Genomic DNA, 17,901 nt, shown 5'->3' with positions numbered 1-17,901 from the left:
TGTGGGTTATCGAGCACTTACCTCAAACCTCAAGGACCATATAACCATGGGTTTCCACACTGAAGCTCATTTGATTCTTACACGAATACAGTATGTGTATTATCTCTAGCCTACTTAAGGAAACACTTGGAGACCGGAAGCACAGTTCTCATGTTTACAAAGCCAAGCTGGAAATGTATGCCAGGATTCACAGAAATAACCGCAGGAAAAGCTTAAGATATAATGTGAAGTAAAACATAAAAAGACACACTGAATTTATTTGATTATAATGTGTATGTGGTGTGAATGGTACTGGAAACTTAAATTTGCTGCACTGTCAAATTTCATGTAACTGCTTTCATTTTCATTTCTTTTGAGAATATAGTAATACTGATAGTGTTACATATTAAACATGCTAGGGTAACACAAAGGAGCAGCTAGAAATTTAATTCTGTCTCTTATTCACCCTCACTCCTGCTTTTGAAAAGCCATCAACAGGGCTGGCCAGATCACTCTGCAGGTAAGGGCACCTGCCAAAAGCCTAGGCACTGGAGCTCAGTATCCCTTACACAGTAGAGGAAAAGAGCCTATTCCTACAAGCTGTCTATGACCTACAAGTACATGCTATTATATACACATACATGCATACACACACACATTAAAAAAAAAAAAGGCAAGAAAACCTTTCACCAGAGTCACTCAGTGACTTCTTAAGGGCTGTGGCTTCCCTCCCATTAGGCAGAGTCTGCAGAGCCCTCAGTCAAAACTAAGGATCACTTATCTCCTCCAGCCTTCTTTCTCCTAGAAGATAAAATCTCTGGTCAAATAAATAAATAAAAATGCTCTCTCTCCTACCTTATTAGCAGCCACTTTAGAACTTCAATTACAAACTCAGAAAAAATAAGTACCTATCAAATAAAATATATACTTAGCATATTTCAAATGCACTTAACAACAAAACCTGAAGGTTCCACTAGTCTGGTGTGCACGAAAACAGTTTAACTGAATGTAGGAACAGCATTCAATAAAAATAGAAAGATCTTAGAAAATAGAAAGATAAAAATGTAAAGATCATTCAATAAAAATAGAATTTAAACAAGGATCACCATTCAATGCAAGAGATTCTTCTAATTTAATCAAAAAATGGCTTAGATCTGAAGAGACAGCTCAGTGGTTAGAGCACTTGCTGGTCTTGCAGAGGACCCAGGTCCAGTTCCCAGCACCCACCTGGTGGCTCACATCTGTAACCCCAGTTCCAGAGGATCCAATAGGCGCACACATATGCATGCTGGCAAAACATTCAAACACATAAAGATAGAGATGGCTTAGCAGTTAAGAGCACTGACTGTTCTTCCAGGTCCTGAGTTTGATTCCCAGCATCCACATAGTGGCTCACAATCATTTGTAATGAGATCTGGTGCCCTTTTCTGGTGTGTCTGAAGACAGCTACAGTGTACTTATATACAATAAATAAATCATTTTTAAAGTAGTTTAATAGTATTTAAAAGGCATAAATTCTTTTCATTGATCATTGGAAGAATTTAGAATTTTTTAAAGATTTATCTTTTATGTATATGAATGTTTTACACACATACATATATATGTACACACACACACACACACACACAAATATCAGATGCATGCCTGGTGCCTGAGGAATTCAGAAGATGTTATTATATACCCTTGGCCACCATGTGGATGCTGGGAACTGAACTTAGGTCATCACAAGAGTGACAAATACAAGCCAGGTGGTGGTGGCACATGCCTTTAATCCCAGCACTTGGGAGGCAGAGGCAGGCAGATTTCTGAGTTCGAGGCCAGCCTGGTCTACAAAGTGAGTTCCAGGACAGCCAGGACTATACAAAGAAACCCTGTCTCGAAAAAAACAAAAACAAAAAAAGAGAGAGAGAGAGTGACTAGTGCTCTTGACTGCTGAACCATGTCTCCAGTCCCAAGAATAATTCTGTAATTCTCCTCTCATACCAAGTGGGTAAGTAAAATGGAATTTTTAAAAATCTCACCAATTTCTTTAACTGCAGAATTTAAAAGTTAAAAAAAAAAAAATCCCAGCCAAAATGATGCTAAGACTTACAAAGCTAAGAACTAGCCAGTCATTTTTTTTAATCCTTTAATTTGACCAGATGTGGTCAAGCTTGTCTTTAATCCCAACACTTAGCAGGCAGAGGTGAGCAGATTTCTGTGAGTTTGAGGCCAGCCTGGCCTACAAAGTGAGTTCTACCAAGCCAGCCACCAACTACATAGTGAGATACAGTCAATCAATCAATCAATCAATCAATCCATACATATACAAGTTTTAAAAGTTCTTTAATAAAAAAAAAATTAAACTGTAACAATTATACATTTGGTCAGGTTACTTTTATAATTAAACAATATTGCTAAACAAATCAAAAAATGTATGCATAACATGAATAATATGTAAAAGCACAAACTTCAAACCTCAGAGGTCATAACCTTTCCAGGACTGTCTCTTCCTGTGTTCTTTGGAGGAACAAGGGGAAGGAGCATTTCCAAGACTGCTTCTTAAACTTGAAATTGCTTAAAACCCTCCAGAAGATCTTGTTAAAATGGGGTTCTAACCCAGCAAGTATGGAGCAGACCTGAATGGCGGCATTTCTAGCAAATCTTAAATCACCTACAGACCACGTCCAACAAAAAGGTTCTCCAAAGTTCCTGGTGCACTGTAGTAAGTCTGCCACCCCAGCGAATGCGCTGAGGACTAGCTTCCTGCATCCTCTTATGGTCCACACCTTTCAGAACAAGGATCTTGTTCAGGAGCCAATAACTACCTTTAAATTTAAACCTGGCTCAGCACCCCTCCCCCCACCTGTCTCTGTCTGTCTGTCCCCTTTCTCACTCTGCACTCTAGAATTTAGCCATGCAGGAAGTTGCCTCCTGGCAGTGAGTTTATTTCTCATTTGCTTTCATTTGTTGTTCGGCTCAGGCTATGATGACCAACCCATTTTCCAACCACAAGACCAAAGCTCAGAGAAAAGGGCAATGAATTTGTGCTAATAACAAGAAATATGTGTTTCATTTTAAAGTCAATTTTACTTGATCTTTATTTAAAAATTAGGATCCTTCTTGCTTTTATTTAAAGTATGCCATACTGAGCAAACTACAGAGCTTTCAAGTGGCAAGTTCTGAGTACTCATTAAATGGCTTAATACTGTCAAATCTTTAATTAAACTAATCATGCAGCATTAGAAACATGCCCTTACCTGAGGTTTTTCACCGTTTTTTAATTTTTACTTTTTCATAGCTGGATCTTAATTATAAAGTTGTTGGGGAGGTGAGAGAGAATCAGAATCTGAAAACTACTGGCTTTTTAACTGTCTGGGCTGCTAATCTATGCAAGTAGAATTCTAGCACAGCAGACTTAAGGCTGGGAAGATACCCTTAACTGTATGTAGAGCTGTTGTTAACCATACCAGTTTCCACCACAGACAGTTAAACATCTAACCCCCTGAAGTCAGAACAACACGGGATCCTTACAGTCTGTGTGCACATTTAAGCTTTCTTTAAAGGAAACTTGACCAGGACAGCCAGAACTACACAGAGAAACCCTGTCTCAAAAAATAAATAAATAAATAACAATAAATAAATAAATAAATAAATAAATAGGAGACTTGAAAGAGTTTCCAACACCACCCTGGTAAAGTCAACCCTGGAAGTTCCTTTGAGAGGGAGCAAAGGCCAGATTTTCAGGTAGATCAGTGCAGGGTGTAGTCAAGCTCCACCCACCACATTTCCAAGCAGCAGAAATTTTTGTTCTTTAGGTTAAACCTAATAGGTTATTTATTAGGCATATAGAGGTAAAGTGCTGAGCTGAACCATTCTCAGGGCTTATATATCCTATTTCCCCCTTTAACTCAATGGAAGAACGGGGTAACTGACCTCACAAGGCACAGGCTCACAATTGTCACGTGGCTTCCTTAATTATAGCAGGATAGAGCCCACTCCTGGCTGGCCAAATACCTTTTTCTTTATTATACAACTTTATTCTAAATACATATTCCTCCAAGTTTTCGCTTCTCAATAAGAAATCAGATTTTTATGCCTGTCCCTATATGGAAGCAACTTGAGGAATGTACAGAGACGACCTGGAAAGCTAGTTAAAATTACTTATTGTTGGGATATACCAGCGTTCCAGATTCACATAACTTAAGAAGGTAGTTTCTGTTTCTAGCATGTTCTCAAGATTGATTTAGAGTCCTCATCTTAATAGTTTCAAGTTGAAAATCTCTTAATGAAACATAACCCATACTCTTAACAAATATTCAGTGGCTTCTCTGCATGAGATGGGCAGGTATGATAGAACCTGGTCTGATCTTTAGGCTCCTAGATGAAGGAAATAGAAGGAAATCAAATGAGTAAATATTAAAGCTACAACAAAGAGCGATGTGTGAAAACCACAGCTGGATGGTCAAGTGCTTGCTATCAGTTTACATTTTAGGGAGGGAAACCAAATGGGGGTCTTGACTTTCATCTCCCTGGGAAAGACACATCTGAGCTGAACTTCTGAATAATTCCTGGCTCGTGAAGCAATTCCCAATCGAGAAAACCAAGTAGAGGCTGAGAATGATGAAAAACTCCTAAGATTCTGCAGAACAGTTTCCTCCCTAGGGTCTGACTGTCAGAAGGAGGCAGGGCTTTTTAGAAAGCCACTGCAACACTCCGACCTTCCTAGGCATAAGATGTGTCAGAAAGCAGAAGCCGCCTCTCTTTGCTGAACTTTTCCTCTGAAGATACCTACTGCCTTGCTTGTCTACATAATTGACATGTAGGAGTCCTGTTAGTAGTCTTCTTAAATATTTTGTTTAAGGACTGCAGAGGTCTGGTATTCCTTTGGCTGCCTAAACTGAAATCTGAGCAGCTCTCAGCACATACTAATTGCCCACACTCTGCCCATACATTGAAGTAGGTACTACAGGAGGGTTGTCAAATTTGGACTTAGAAAAGCCTGGATTTAGATCAGTCATATTGACTTTATAAGGACACATGTGTCTTTATAAAAAGCAAGTGACTATCTGCCCCACAGAATTACTGGTACTAAGGAAATGCACATTTATTTGGAATTTACTAAATACTATCTTTCATGCTGAGTACTTTAAGAAAAAAATCTATTAAGCCAGATGACATACATTAAGGTTAAGTGCTATGAAAATAATTATAATTAGCACATCATTAAAAAAACAGGGTTGAGTCACAAAGTTATCAGGATTTGAATCCTGAGATGAAACTGGGGAAAGGTTTTATTTGATTTGATGATTTGCCCCACAAAGTTGTCTGAGGAACATAACAAAAACAAAACAATACAGCACATTTCATAAAATCCCTCAAATGTCCTCATATATAATCCTACCCCTAACCTTCCTACCAAAAATGGAGGAAGAGGAGGAGGAAGAAGAGGCCATTTGCTGCTGGAGAGAGCGTGCAGCTTTAGTAAAGGATTAGGGTTTGGGTCCCAGCACTCCCAAGGCTCTTATTAACTGTAAGTTTTATTTCCGGGACTCTAACATCATCTCTCTAGCTTCCATAGGCATTCCATACACATGGACCACATGCCCTTACACACATGCAGGAAAAACACTCATATACTGAAGATAAAAATAATGTTGGTCTAGAAAGTTGGGTCAGAGGTCAAGAGCACTTGCTGCTCTTGTAAAGGACCCAGGTTTAGTTCCTACCTGAACCCACATGGCTCACAACCATCTCCAAGTACACAGTCCGAGGGGATCTGACACCCTCTTCTGAAGTCTGAGGACACAAGGCACAACATGATGTGCATACATACATGCAGGTAAAACATCCATACACAAAATACATTTAAAAATTATGTCATCAAGTCTGCTCACATTGTAATGGGAAATACTGAACATTTGTCTTTAAGACCTTAAGTGTAGACTTAGACATTTTATTTCTCTAAGGCTAATGAAATGAGGTAAAGCATACATTTTAAGTCACACCACAAACCAAAAGTTTACTAAAAACTTAAGAATAAATGTTTTTCTGTGACAGAGTGGTAGTGGCCCTCGCCTTTAATCCCAGCACTCAGGAGATAGAGGCAGGTGGAACTCTTTGAGTTCTAGGCCAGGTTAGGCTAGAGAAAGTTCCAGAATAGCCAGGGATATGCAGAGAAACCTTGTCTTGAAAAGATAAAGATATAAGGGTTCTTTATGAATCATGGGTATAAAATCAGCACTAATCTTTCTCCAAGACCTAAGAAATTAAAACAGCCAAGCATGGTGGTGGGCACCTATAATCCCAACATTTTGAAAAGAACGAGGAACACTCAATTGAGGCCAGACTCAATTACATAGTGTGTTTGGATTATATGAGTCCCTGTCTCAAAAATGGTGGTTCAGTAGTAGAAAAGGGTGACAGGGAACTAAGGGCTGGTAAGATAGCTCAATATGTAAAGGAACTTGCTGAGCAAGACTAGTGAACTTTTAGTTCAATGCTCAGGACCCATAGAAAGTTTGAAGGTGGTATCCAACTCCACAGAGCTGTCCTCTAACCTCCATACACGTCACACACATATACAGTATAAGTAAGTAAATTATTAATTTTTATAGTTAAGAGGCTGGAAAGATAGCCTAATGGTTACAGTGCTTGCTACTCTTTCAGAGGACTGGAGACCGTTCCCAGCAATCACACTGGGTGGGTGATAAAAATCTGTAACCTCTAGGACATATGATGCTTTCTTCCCACTTCCAAGGAAAAACACAAAACATACACACACACACACACACACACACACACACGTAATTAGAAAGCACCTCAGCATGTAATGAGCAGGGAAATGAACTCCTGTGGCCCGAAATTCACTATTCTAGGGCAAACTCATCCAGCCAGAAGCTGCAGAAAGCGCTTCTCCAGAATGGTGCTAACCATAGAGTAAGATGCAAAGAAGATTTAACAAAACAAAACAAAACAAAACAAAACAAAACAAACAAACAAACCCTATTTTGATGCTTTCCCTCTGGATTCTGCCTTTGTTATCTCACTGCTACAATCAGTGCTCTGCGCTGAGAGGAAGAGAAGTGGAAGAAGAAGCCAGGCTAGAGATGAGGGACTACCTGTCTACAGGTTTGACTGCAGTGAAGGAGTTGGAAGAGGAAGACCACACAGTGTAGGGCCATTTGCACAAGTCCTGAATGTCAAGCTCAAGAGTGTATAATTTTTCATATATAATAAGCATGCATAAGAGAACACAGTGGGAGACTAACAAGGCAGAGGATTCTCCCACAAGGACTAAGCAGGCAGATGTAAAACTACAGGGAAGGGATTGTGAACTTCTGTAATTACAGTTTTCTAAGCAGGAAGCTGAAACCAGTTGTTTCAACTTTCTTCGCTTATCTTAAAGTAAAAAAAGCAACAACAGAAAATGAATCCAACTTTATAAGACAGGGGTTGACCTGAATAATTTAATTTGACAGGTGGAAAAATGAAAGAAAGCTATGTACACTGGTGGCTAAGGTTAGAGTTCAGAGATTGAAGACCCTGACTTCTCTTATGCTATGAACTTAGGAGTGATTAAAACAAGTTAACCAAAACCAGTATCTCTCAGTTCCTTAAGCCAATGAGATTCCCCCACCCCCACCCAGCCACTTACTCACTGGCCCATAAATCTCTACACACTATGTTATCTAAACAGACCAGGTTTCTCTTAATATCAGGCTTTGCTCAGCTGCTAGAAAAGCAAACTCCAACCAACTGCATCCAGCAACAAATATAGTAACATACTTCCATGAAGTGAAAGCCCTTCCCAGACATCCCAGACATATATACCAAATATATAAATTCATACGGGGGGGCATTAAAAAAAATCAAAACATCCCATACACTAGATGAAAAGAACTAAGAAAGATTATGCCCAGGCCTTCCAGCATGCATAAAGTTATACCCGTACATAGAATTTATGTTATCAAAAATAACATTTACAAGAACTACAAGGATCAGAACAGCACACCAGGGGTCAGGAACTGAGAAAGGTTTTTATAAAAACTCTCAGCCGGGCGTGGTGGCACATGCTTTTAATCCCAGCACTTGGGAGGCAGAGGCAGGCAGATTTCTGAGTTTGAGGCCAGCCTGGTCTACAGAGTGAGTTCCAGGATAGCCAGGACTACCCAGGGAAAACCTGTCTCGAAAAAATAAACAAACAACCCCCCCAAACTCTCATACTGTTTAAACCCCAATCTGTTTTCCTTCTCACTAGGACACTGTTGGAAGTTAGTGACCCTAATGTGATCCATCCTATTTGAAAGTTAGTTCACCCCTTCTCAGTTCTTCAACACAGGTGGTTTTCTGTTATAGAAATACCAACAGTAAACTTATGCAACTCAAAACCACAATATTTAAAAAGTTATCTGGAGCTAAAGCAAGTGACCTAGTTTACTTCTAAAATTTTGGTATATTTTACTACACAACTTAATCCCCACCATTTTTAAAAGATATTTCCTCGAGGAAAAAGCACAGGAACTAAAATAGAGGACATTCATGTGATTTTTAAAAAACATTTCCTTGTCCAAAGAGGACAGTTAAGACATTTCCTGTGTATAAGCTCCACCCCAAGCAGTGAGCAACTTACAACTACACATAAACCTTTTAGAATAACCCTTTTGTTATGGGTGGGTCAAACAGTGCTTTCCACAGACATCCTCTTTATACTTTCTTTTTGTTGTTTTTTGTTTTTGAGACAGGGTTTCTCTGTGTAGCCCTGGCTGTTCTGGAACTCACTTTGTAGACCAGGCTGGCCTCAAACTCAGAAGTCCGCCTACCTCTGCCTCCCAAGCGCTGGGATTAAAGGCGTGCACCACCACGCCCAGCTTTTTTTATACTTTCTACTGTTTGATTGTTTTTACTGACACTACACAGCATGGACAGGCTCGAAACAGAAAATTATGAGTTTTCTGACTGAATCCTGTAAGTGCTTCTTCTCCTTAGAGAGCCCAGGCCAAGGGGAAAGGGGGCATTCTGAGTTCTTTTGATTCTAGAAGTATAGGGCTCCTCAAAGACCTAGAATATATGTTTTCTATTTCACTACTTGCAAGCTCACTCACCTAAATTTTCAAGAAAACAAATTCCACTTTCAATGACTCAGAGATGCAACTAAAGACTTAGTTGATCTCCCAGTGCTAATGACCCACCTCTTAGCCAGACGCTGAAAGAATGCAGCAACATCTAGCAAATGTTTAAAAATCACATCCTGTTCTGCCTCATTTTCCAAAACAAGTCAATGTTGTCAAAATACTTTACAAGGAAAGTAAATCAATGAATGAAAGATATCACCACTTTCCAATGAAAACATACGAGGACCAAGATGTTTCCTTCCATACCTCCTCATTTAGGTTGGAGTTAAAATAAGAGACACACAGTCTCTGGATATTCTTTACAGTACTAGAGCTACTCCTACCTATTACCAGATTCTGCAAGCTTCTAAGTGCAAGCTCTATTTTCACCTACAGACCTTTATTTTTTAGTCACTTATAGGCTGAGTCGCTGACCAAGGCATGCTGACTGGTCAGAAACAGACCAGGGCTACAAGCAGAAAGCACACTACTGTTCCAGGAACCTGCTCTCCAGAAAAACATGTGCAGCAAAATACTGCATGCCTTAAATCTTTGAGCCTGGCATAGACTCTAGAAAATGTCTGTAAGTGATCCAACCAATCCTACCACAGCCCTGGAATGACAATAAGTGGCTTCTATTATAAATTACATAGCCCTCCAAATTAATGGGAAAGCTGTCCTCCAACACAATACATCAAGAGTTAAAATTAGGCTTAGGAACTAAAACTAATTTATCAAGGACTTAGGAAGAAAAAGACCATGTCCTCCTCCCCTTTGCTATTGTTCTATTGGACTGGGTCTGGAGCAGTATACCTTACACCTCTAAGTGCTCCCAGAGGTAAGGGGCTGGGGGCTGGGAGTTAAGGAGGCAGGCTGAAATATACGCATACTAATGGATCTATTAACATTAATCTCCTAACATCCCGAATGGTGTGTGTGTGTGTTTCTCTTTCTCTTCTCTCTCTCTCTCTCTCTCTCTCTCTCTCTCTCTCCCTCTCTCTCTGTGTGTGTGTGTGTGTGTGTGTACACCATACAACAGAAAGTAGGATACCTGACAACTAGAGCCTAGAACCAAAAGGTAGGTACTGGAGAGACTACAAATGGTGGCTAATCTAGAGCCTGGAGTAGTGTGAGCAACTGCCTCCTTTAATGCCTTAATTAGGTGCTCACAGTCAACCTGGGGCCGTGTGGCTGCTATCTTCACTAGGGTCGTGTGCGGTATGGCAGAAATAAAGCTTCAAAAAGCACCAGGATCCTGTCGGAACACCCGCAAGCAGGCCTGGCCCTTGGCAGCGGACTTACCTTGGAGCTGTTTGAATCTTCCTTCCAGTTGGTTGTAGTTGTAAGGCACCTGCCCGGTGTAGGCCGGCGACACCGGCCCTGAAATGCTGGATGTCCTCTGCAACTCCATTATGCCCGACCTAAGGCCCAGGCCAGTTGCACCGTAGGATTCCCGCTCCAGCCCCTTCCTACCCCCATCCAACTCCAAGCAGCTTCCGCGGCTCTGCTCCCGCCCAGGCGAAAGGGCTGGACCTCAAGCCAGTCGCATTCCGGTCGGGTCGGAAATAGGTGCAGGGTGATCTGATAGGAAGTTCGCTGCAGAGTCCAACCTAGCCTGGTGGAGTTACCACCCCGGCATCTAATCCCCTGTGGATTTCCTTCCTTGTGTGGCCCTTGCCTGGAAGCTAGAAATAAATTACCCGGGAGGGAGGAGGGAAGGAGGAAAAGGAGGAAGGACGCAGGATCCTATTGGAAAATATTTTAAATATGGCCAACTCTAAGCACGCTGTGCTCCAGCTCACAGAGCAGCGCACACCTACTGCCTGCAAGCCCCCACCCCCCTTGCCGGTTTGTAATTTAATCGGGAGCTGCGGTGAGCTGCGCTGTGATGTCACCTGATTAGCATAACAGCATTGTGACGGAAATGCTGGCCGAACCATGCGGAAGGGCGCTCGCGCTCGCAGGCCAACCTTGCAGACCCTAACCCGCGCGCAGTCAGGTCCTACAAAGCTGCTGGAATTACAATGTTCAGTTGAGCGGCCCCGCCTAACAGAAAAGTATCCGATTACGATTACTATCACTCGAAAAGGGGTGTAGGGCCCAGAGGCGGGTCAGAGCCCGCTGATCAAGCCGCCTTGTACCTGGGCGCAGGCAGCCACTGCGCGGGCGCCAACTGCAAGCACAGCCCAACCCGGCGCCACCTTAAGTCAAAGTCAGTCTAGGCACCCTGCAGGGTACAGCCCACAGAAATGAGACCGAGGCCCTCTGAAGAACCTTCTAGCAGACAGTCTGCCATTACTGCATTTCTGAGGTGATGAACCCCGTTAGTAACTCCATGAAAGGAAGATTTATCAGAGTACTGTGGTGCAAGGCATTGTGGGAGGAAGGATTACTGATCTTTAGAACTTTACATTCCTGTGGAAAAGAACAGCAATCACCTTCAAAACTTAACTTTGATTTGTTTACTGATGCCTCTCAAGTTTTGGTTCTAATTGCTACTCTCACCTCCTTCTACCAAAAAGAAATCCTATGTAGAAAATGACGTGACCAAAATATATCCGTGGGAAATAATTGACCCTGGTCCTATCCTCTTCCTACTTTTCCCCTCACTACAACTGGCAGGTCTGTAATAAACTTGGCACTTCCAGCTTGGAACCCTGCAGCCATCACTACAGAAGGTAATTTCAGTGTGGTAATGCTTAGGTCTGTGGAGACAGGAAGACTAATCAGTGAGGCTAACCTGGTCTGTGCGTAACAAGTTCCAGATCACCAGCTCTATACTGCAAGGTTCTAATTCAAAATCCTTCCTAAAGGATTCCAGTGTGCACTGAAGGGGGAGGTGGGGGCAGGCCAGGGCCAGAGATAACAGCAAAGACTGTTAGCCGTTCATCCCTCAACAACCTCAGCTCCCGTTCTAATGTCTACATTGTCAATTTTTGGCTCCCAAGTCAGGCCCAACCAAAAGACATTTCATGGTGTAGAACATATTCTAAAGCCCTCCTGTCTCTGCCAAGCTAGCAAGATCATGAAATGCTAGGTCTTAGAAGACACACTTGGTCTAGGATTCTCAAAACCTAATTTTGGAGATAGCCAAGCAAGCTTCCTCATTACATGGTCTTAAGAAAAACCCTGGACTCTCAACCTTGGCTGTTAAATACTGAGAAATAATACCCATCTCTACAAAACCACTAAAGTTGGATGTGAAAGTGCTCATACTGTTCCAAGCTCATCTCTCCTTACATTCTGTCACCCATTACAACAAGACTACATAGTATCAAGGGGAATTATTTCAAAGGGGGATCTTTTTAACAGATCACTTCACTGTTAAATATGCTAATGATGTGGTGAGTCCCTCTCTGAGTGTCCAGTTATAGCACAGAAAACAAGACTGCAAAGTTATCTACCATCCAACAATGTTTTCTTTTTTAATTTTTACGCCACTCAGTTATCCTTTATCAGCTCTCATTAGTATGGGAATATATACATTAAACAAGCTTTCTAATTAGCCAGGTTCTATACAATGTAATGGAAAGATGAGAACTAGTGTAGCCACACTCAAACCTTAAAAGCATAGACTGAAAAACCATAGAGCAATGAATGCATTGAGGCTGAAGAACTCACAGAAACATCCACTTGGAGGCATGGGGCCAAGCAAAAATGAGAGGCGACTCTGAAGGCCCTCCTGACCTAACTCAGTAGCTGGGGAAAAGCAGAGTATGGCCAGTTTCGACTATACTTACTGCACACACTGCTGTTTTAGAGGATTGGAAGAAAACTAGAGAGTTCCTAGACAAAGGGTATGGGACAAAGTATAGGCAAACAGTCAAATACTCAGAAAACACGAAGATTTCAGAGAACAGGGAGGCCACACCTAGCTAAGAAGGGTCAGAACCCTAGGGAAACGCTGACACCTAGACTGGGTCCGGAAACACAGACCCAGTACGTTGGAGAGAAGGTGAAGCTTCTTCATGTCACCACCGAAGGAACAGAACAGACAATGTGACAGGCTAGCTGCACAACAGAGAAACTGACACTTTGGGAGAGAAGCATGAAAGCAAGCTAGAATCAAGCACGAGCTTGGAAAATTTTGAGCCAGAGGAGAACAGAGTCTGCTCTGGGCTCTAGCAGTGATTAACCTGGCAGATAGGAGAGACTGAAGGCAGCAAGTCACCTGAGAGATCATTGCAACTGTCCAGGTCAAAGGGCCCACTAGGGTGTGGCAATAGGATTAGAAAGGAATGGACTGATGTAAGAGTTCACCTGCAGAATGTTGGTTACTAATCAGATACAAGACAATCAGAGGACAGTCAAGAAAGACTGGCATTAGAGCCGGCTAGGGGGTATGAAGAAGGAATGATGAGCATCCCCTTCTGACGGGCCAACTCGTTGTCACCAGGTGATCCATCCATAGTGGTCAGGAATGGAGAAGTAGAAGTCAAAGCTGAAGACTGACTCTGGAGCACAAGGGCAAGAGTAGATTTAGTGGAGTTACATCTAGGAAGGGAGGAATAAGGCAAGAAGCTAAGCAGGGGTCTGGGGAAGATACGGCCTTAGGAAAGAAGACAGTGGAGGACTGTAGGTATAGCTCAATGGTACTAGAACTTACCCCCTAGACAGCCAAAACCGAAGAGAAAAAACACCAGGGAATGAAAATACAATCAAGAAGGGAGGACACCCAAGGAGGAATAGAGACAGACAGCATCAAATGCTGCAAAAGGGATTTAAGGGAGACAGTATGCCAGGGGTGGATTAAAGCAATGGGTCCAAACCAGCAAAAGCCAAGTTACCGGAATGAACAGAGAAAGGGGTGATGGAAACATGTGAATGGAGCCAGGAGAAGAGATTCTGAGTAGGGCCCAGTCAAGCCTGATGTCTGTGCTCACATTTCAGCTAGTCCTAAGTTGGCATAGGTAGGAAGGGAAAGGTGAGTGAATAGTTCAAGGTTGAGCCATCAGCCTTAGCCAAGAGGAGGCACACCCTTGGTCAGGTAATGATGAAGGAGTTCTGAAGAACCACCACATTTAAGGGAGCTTAGCTGTACCTGAATAAAACAAAAGGTTCCAGAGTCTTGCCCTCAGTCTTATTTATAGTTACCTCAGAATTAGAATCTCCAAGACCCTAACCAATTGCAGGAAAATGTGAATGTCCATGGGAGTGTTAAAGGAGAGTTTTCAGCGTGTTTAACCAGCTTTCTGTAGTAACATACTGTGCAATTTTAATTTATCCCATTTTTTTTCTCATCTAAAAACTGCCATTGCTCACCCAAGTAGGGGGCCAACTCTGATAAACGGTTGTACCTGTTTTCTAACTGCAGCCAGATTCCAAGGTGAAATACAAACAGACATGGTTGGCAAGGAAGCTACAGGAACAAAACAACTGAAGCCCATACAGGCTGCATCTGTGATACAAGAAACAACCAGGCTCCTGTAGTGATCTGTAGATAGAAGCAATTAGAAGCAACAGGGGATGGTAGAAGAACAGAATATTTGGTGCATAGGCTCATCCTAACATCCAAGTACCATCAAGAAACTTCATAATTTTATGTATTGGCTTCTAACTTTCTCAGGGCCTTGTAGTCCTTGTCCATAAACCAAACAGGTTGGAATGTATAGTCATAAAAGTTTCCATATATCCTAAAAGTATTCATCTGTGACATGAGTGTCCCAAGCTTGGGTTTCATTTTTTATAACTTTACTCTCAATTACCAGTCTTCACATACCATTGTATGTGAATGGTCATTGTGGTGGTTTAAATGAGAACAGCCTCTATAGGCTCATAGATTTGAATGCTTGGTCCCCAGTTGGTAGAACTGTTGGGGAAGAATTATGAGGTGTGGCTTGTTGGAAGTGGTATGACACTGGAGGTGGGCTTTCAAAACCCAAGCCATTATAGTTACATCTGTCTCTATGCTTTGTGCTTGTGTATCAGATGTGAGCTCCCAGCTACTGTTCTAGTGCCCTGCCTGCCTGCCTGCCTGCTGCCATGTTCCCTCCTTCCCATGATGGTTATGCATTCACCCTCTAGAACTGTATGCTCCAACACACTCTTTCTTCTCTGCTTCCTTGGTCATGGTGTCTCTTTATAACAATAAAAAAGTAGCTAAGAAGGTCATAAAGCCACCATCATACATGTAGATTACAGTAAGTTCTCATTAGCTAGGGTGCGATGCTCACATTTAATACTGCACTAAGGAAACAGAGGCAAGTAGATTTCTGAGAGGCTGAGGCTGTCCTGGTCTGCACAGAGTTCGAGATCAGCCAAGGTGACATAGTGAGACCCTGTCTCAAAAACTGAAAAAAAAAAAAGTTTCACATACATTTTCTCAGGTGACCAACCCTATGATGTTGTCTCAAGTTTGCTCACAAGGCATGTGCTTTTCTTACCCATGGCTATATTGCTGGTGAGTAGCAGAACCAACTAACTGACCAAGTCCAGTATAGCCTCCAGCTTCTCCAGCATACTTAGAGTCTATTTAGTCTACTAAGCAATGATTTTTAAAGCTTTTTAGAAAAAGCTTTTTTTTTTTTTTTTTTTTTTTTTAAACTCTATCGAGGTAAGCCTAAAACTCATGCAGTTCCACAACCACCCTCCGTATCATCCTTTAGGTCTGGACTGGACACGTTCTTTACTAGTTCCCAGTTCACACAAGACTTGCTACTTTGAGAGCTCTGGTGTGAATGGGTTTGTTTAGTTTTATTTGGTTTTGTCCCTCTTTTCACACTCGATGGCTCTGCACTCTCTAGGATTCTGTAGGATTTAGCATGTGGACTGTGAAGGAGAAGACAAGCGAGGGAGCTGAAGCCTCTGTTCTCAGGGCCACTATGCTGCTTGGGGTTGAGGAGATGAATGGTTTCCCTGCATTAGAGCAAGCATGAAAAGGCTAAGCTTTGACTGTTCATTTCCTGAAAACCCAAACATTAACAAGACTGAAGATGTCCAGGAGAGGATGTTGAAAATGCTAAGATGGGATAGGCGTTTGGACACATCTAACACCAGGATTTGGAAAAGCAAGCCCAGAGCTGGGAAGGAATGGGAGGAGGTTTCACACAAACAGTCGCTGAGTAGATTCTTTGCACTGATCTTTCCAGATCTGCCTTACAACTCTCCCCTTTCTTTCTTCTTTCTAAAGGCCGGGCTGTACTCTGTAGCCCAGGCTGAGCTGGAATTGAGTGACCCTAATGCTTCAGCCTCCTGAATGCTAGGATTCCAGGTGGGAGTCACTACTCCTAGCTGCTTTTCATTCCTCATCACTGTCAAATCCCTGTGACAGATAATCACAGACAATTACCTGGAGCATTTATTTTCAATAAACAGGAACATTAGTATTGAAATCCCCCCGCCCCCCACACACTGCATCTATACACTAGGACTGCTGTACATTAGCTTTCTGCCTTGTCCAGGTTCTTAATGCGTTACCCCTCCTGGCCGACTTACTCCATGAAGTAGTCACACAGTTCAGTACCCACTTCTGCTTAAATCCACCATTAGGAAGCCCACACTCAAAAATCTTCCTTCAGGGACAGGCAAGATGGCTCAGCAGGTAACAGTGAGAGTCTGCCTCCAAGCATGAAGAGCTGCATTCAGTATTAGGGACCCACATTTGGGAAAGAGACAACCAAGTTCTTGAAGTTGTCCTCTGACCTCAATATGTGTGCTCAAACACACACTAATTAAAATCTTTGAGTTACAAAACAGTAACTCACAAAGCATGAACTCCATCATACAGACTATGAAGCAAGATACAAAAGGCCCATTGTTTCTTGGGGGCCAGGATGCCATATCTATACTTCATGGCCCGTAGTGATTGCTAGCTCTACTGCTTAGAAGAATAAGCATTTTCATTCTCTCATATTCCTACCACCTGCTTCAAAAACATATAGAAGCAAAATCATCTACTCATATAGCAGACCCTAAAATACCAGAGCAGAACAAACCTAATTCATCCCATTTTCTCTGTCTGTCTGTCTGGTTCATATGGTCCTTGCAGAACTGAATACATAGCATCTGACATTAATGCCACTAAGCAAACCAGTTAAGTTACACTAGTAAGAAGCAGCCAAAGTCCTGGGTAAAGACTGCAGGTTATTGAGCCTTTTACCACAGCCAAACTGATCAATGTCATCTGTCATCTGCACAGGCAAGTCTTCCTTATATAGGCAAAAGAACAGCCCAGTCCAGAGGCCCTGACTTTGGCAAACAGGTGTTGCTAAGCTAGTGAATATATTACCAGTTGGCCTGGGACCTGGGCCCCTCCCCTCCAGGTACTCTGTAATGGGAGAGTGTCTGAGGAATGTAAGAGGGACCAGGCCTGCTGTTGCCCTGATTTTTGGTTGTGCATTTGACCTCCCACACAGAGGGGGAAAAGGCTGATGCACACTGGTGAGCAGAGTTATGGGGCTCCAGTTTTAGGAGGGATTCATGGGACAGGAGAACACACTGTTCCTGGGTAGCATAGCTCAAGGAAAGCAAAGGGGAAAGGCAGGATATAAATCTGTTCTTCGTAAAAGTTAAGTGTTCTGATCTTGCCCTTAGGCATTCACACCCACTTTTATCTTTTCCAGGGACCATGAAGAGAAGAGATGAAGAAACCACTTTAAACAGGCACCTAGAATGGAAGGGAGTGTGACAGGGGCCTTATCATCAAGCCAGCAGGTCTCATACTGCCTTGTCTCCTAACAGCCAGAGCTAACCCATCCATTCCACCAGCCCTGCCCACCACACCATTAACACCAGCACTTTCTCCTCTGCTAGCAGGTACACTCTTCCAAGGGTAGAAGTGTGGAAGATGCAAATACCAGCAAGCAGTGATGGGTCAGCAGCAGAGACAGTG

General features: G+C 42.4%; 1 protein-coding gene across 4 annotated transcripts in view; it reads right to left on the bottom strand.

Moving 5' to 3' along the window:
- The window catches only part of Sptbn1 (spectrin beta, non-erythrocytic 1), a 167,281-nt gene that overhangs the window by 88,696 nt on the left and 60,684 nt on the right, over positions 1–17,901 (bottom strand). Inside the window, exon 1 of one of the 4 annotated variants that reach the window (XM_021176095.3) lies at positions 10,374–10,726. The exons of the other annotated variants lie outside the window; for them this stretch is intronic. Within the exon in view, the coding sequence (XP_021031754.1) occupies positions 10,374–10,482 (109 nt within the window). The 5' untranslated portion in view covers positions 10,483–10,726. Of the gene's footprint in view, positions 1–10,373; positions 10,727–17,901 lie in introns of those variants that run through there. 4 annotated transcript variants of the gene reach the window in all.

Source organism: Mus caroli, unplaced genomic scaffold (genome assembly GCF_978045245.1).
Source record: "Mus caroli unplaced genomic scaffold, Mus_caroli_1 scaffold_13, whole genome shotgun sequence".
Classification (NCBI taxonomy): domain Eukaryota; kingdom Metazoa; phylum Chordata; class Mammalia; order Rodentia; family Muridae; genus Mus; species Mus caroli.
The sequence above is the reverse complement of the archived record's forward strand: the minus strand, read 5'-3'. Positions and strand labels throughout refer to the sequence as shown.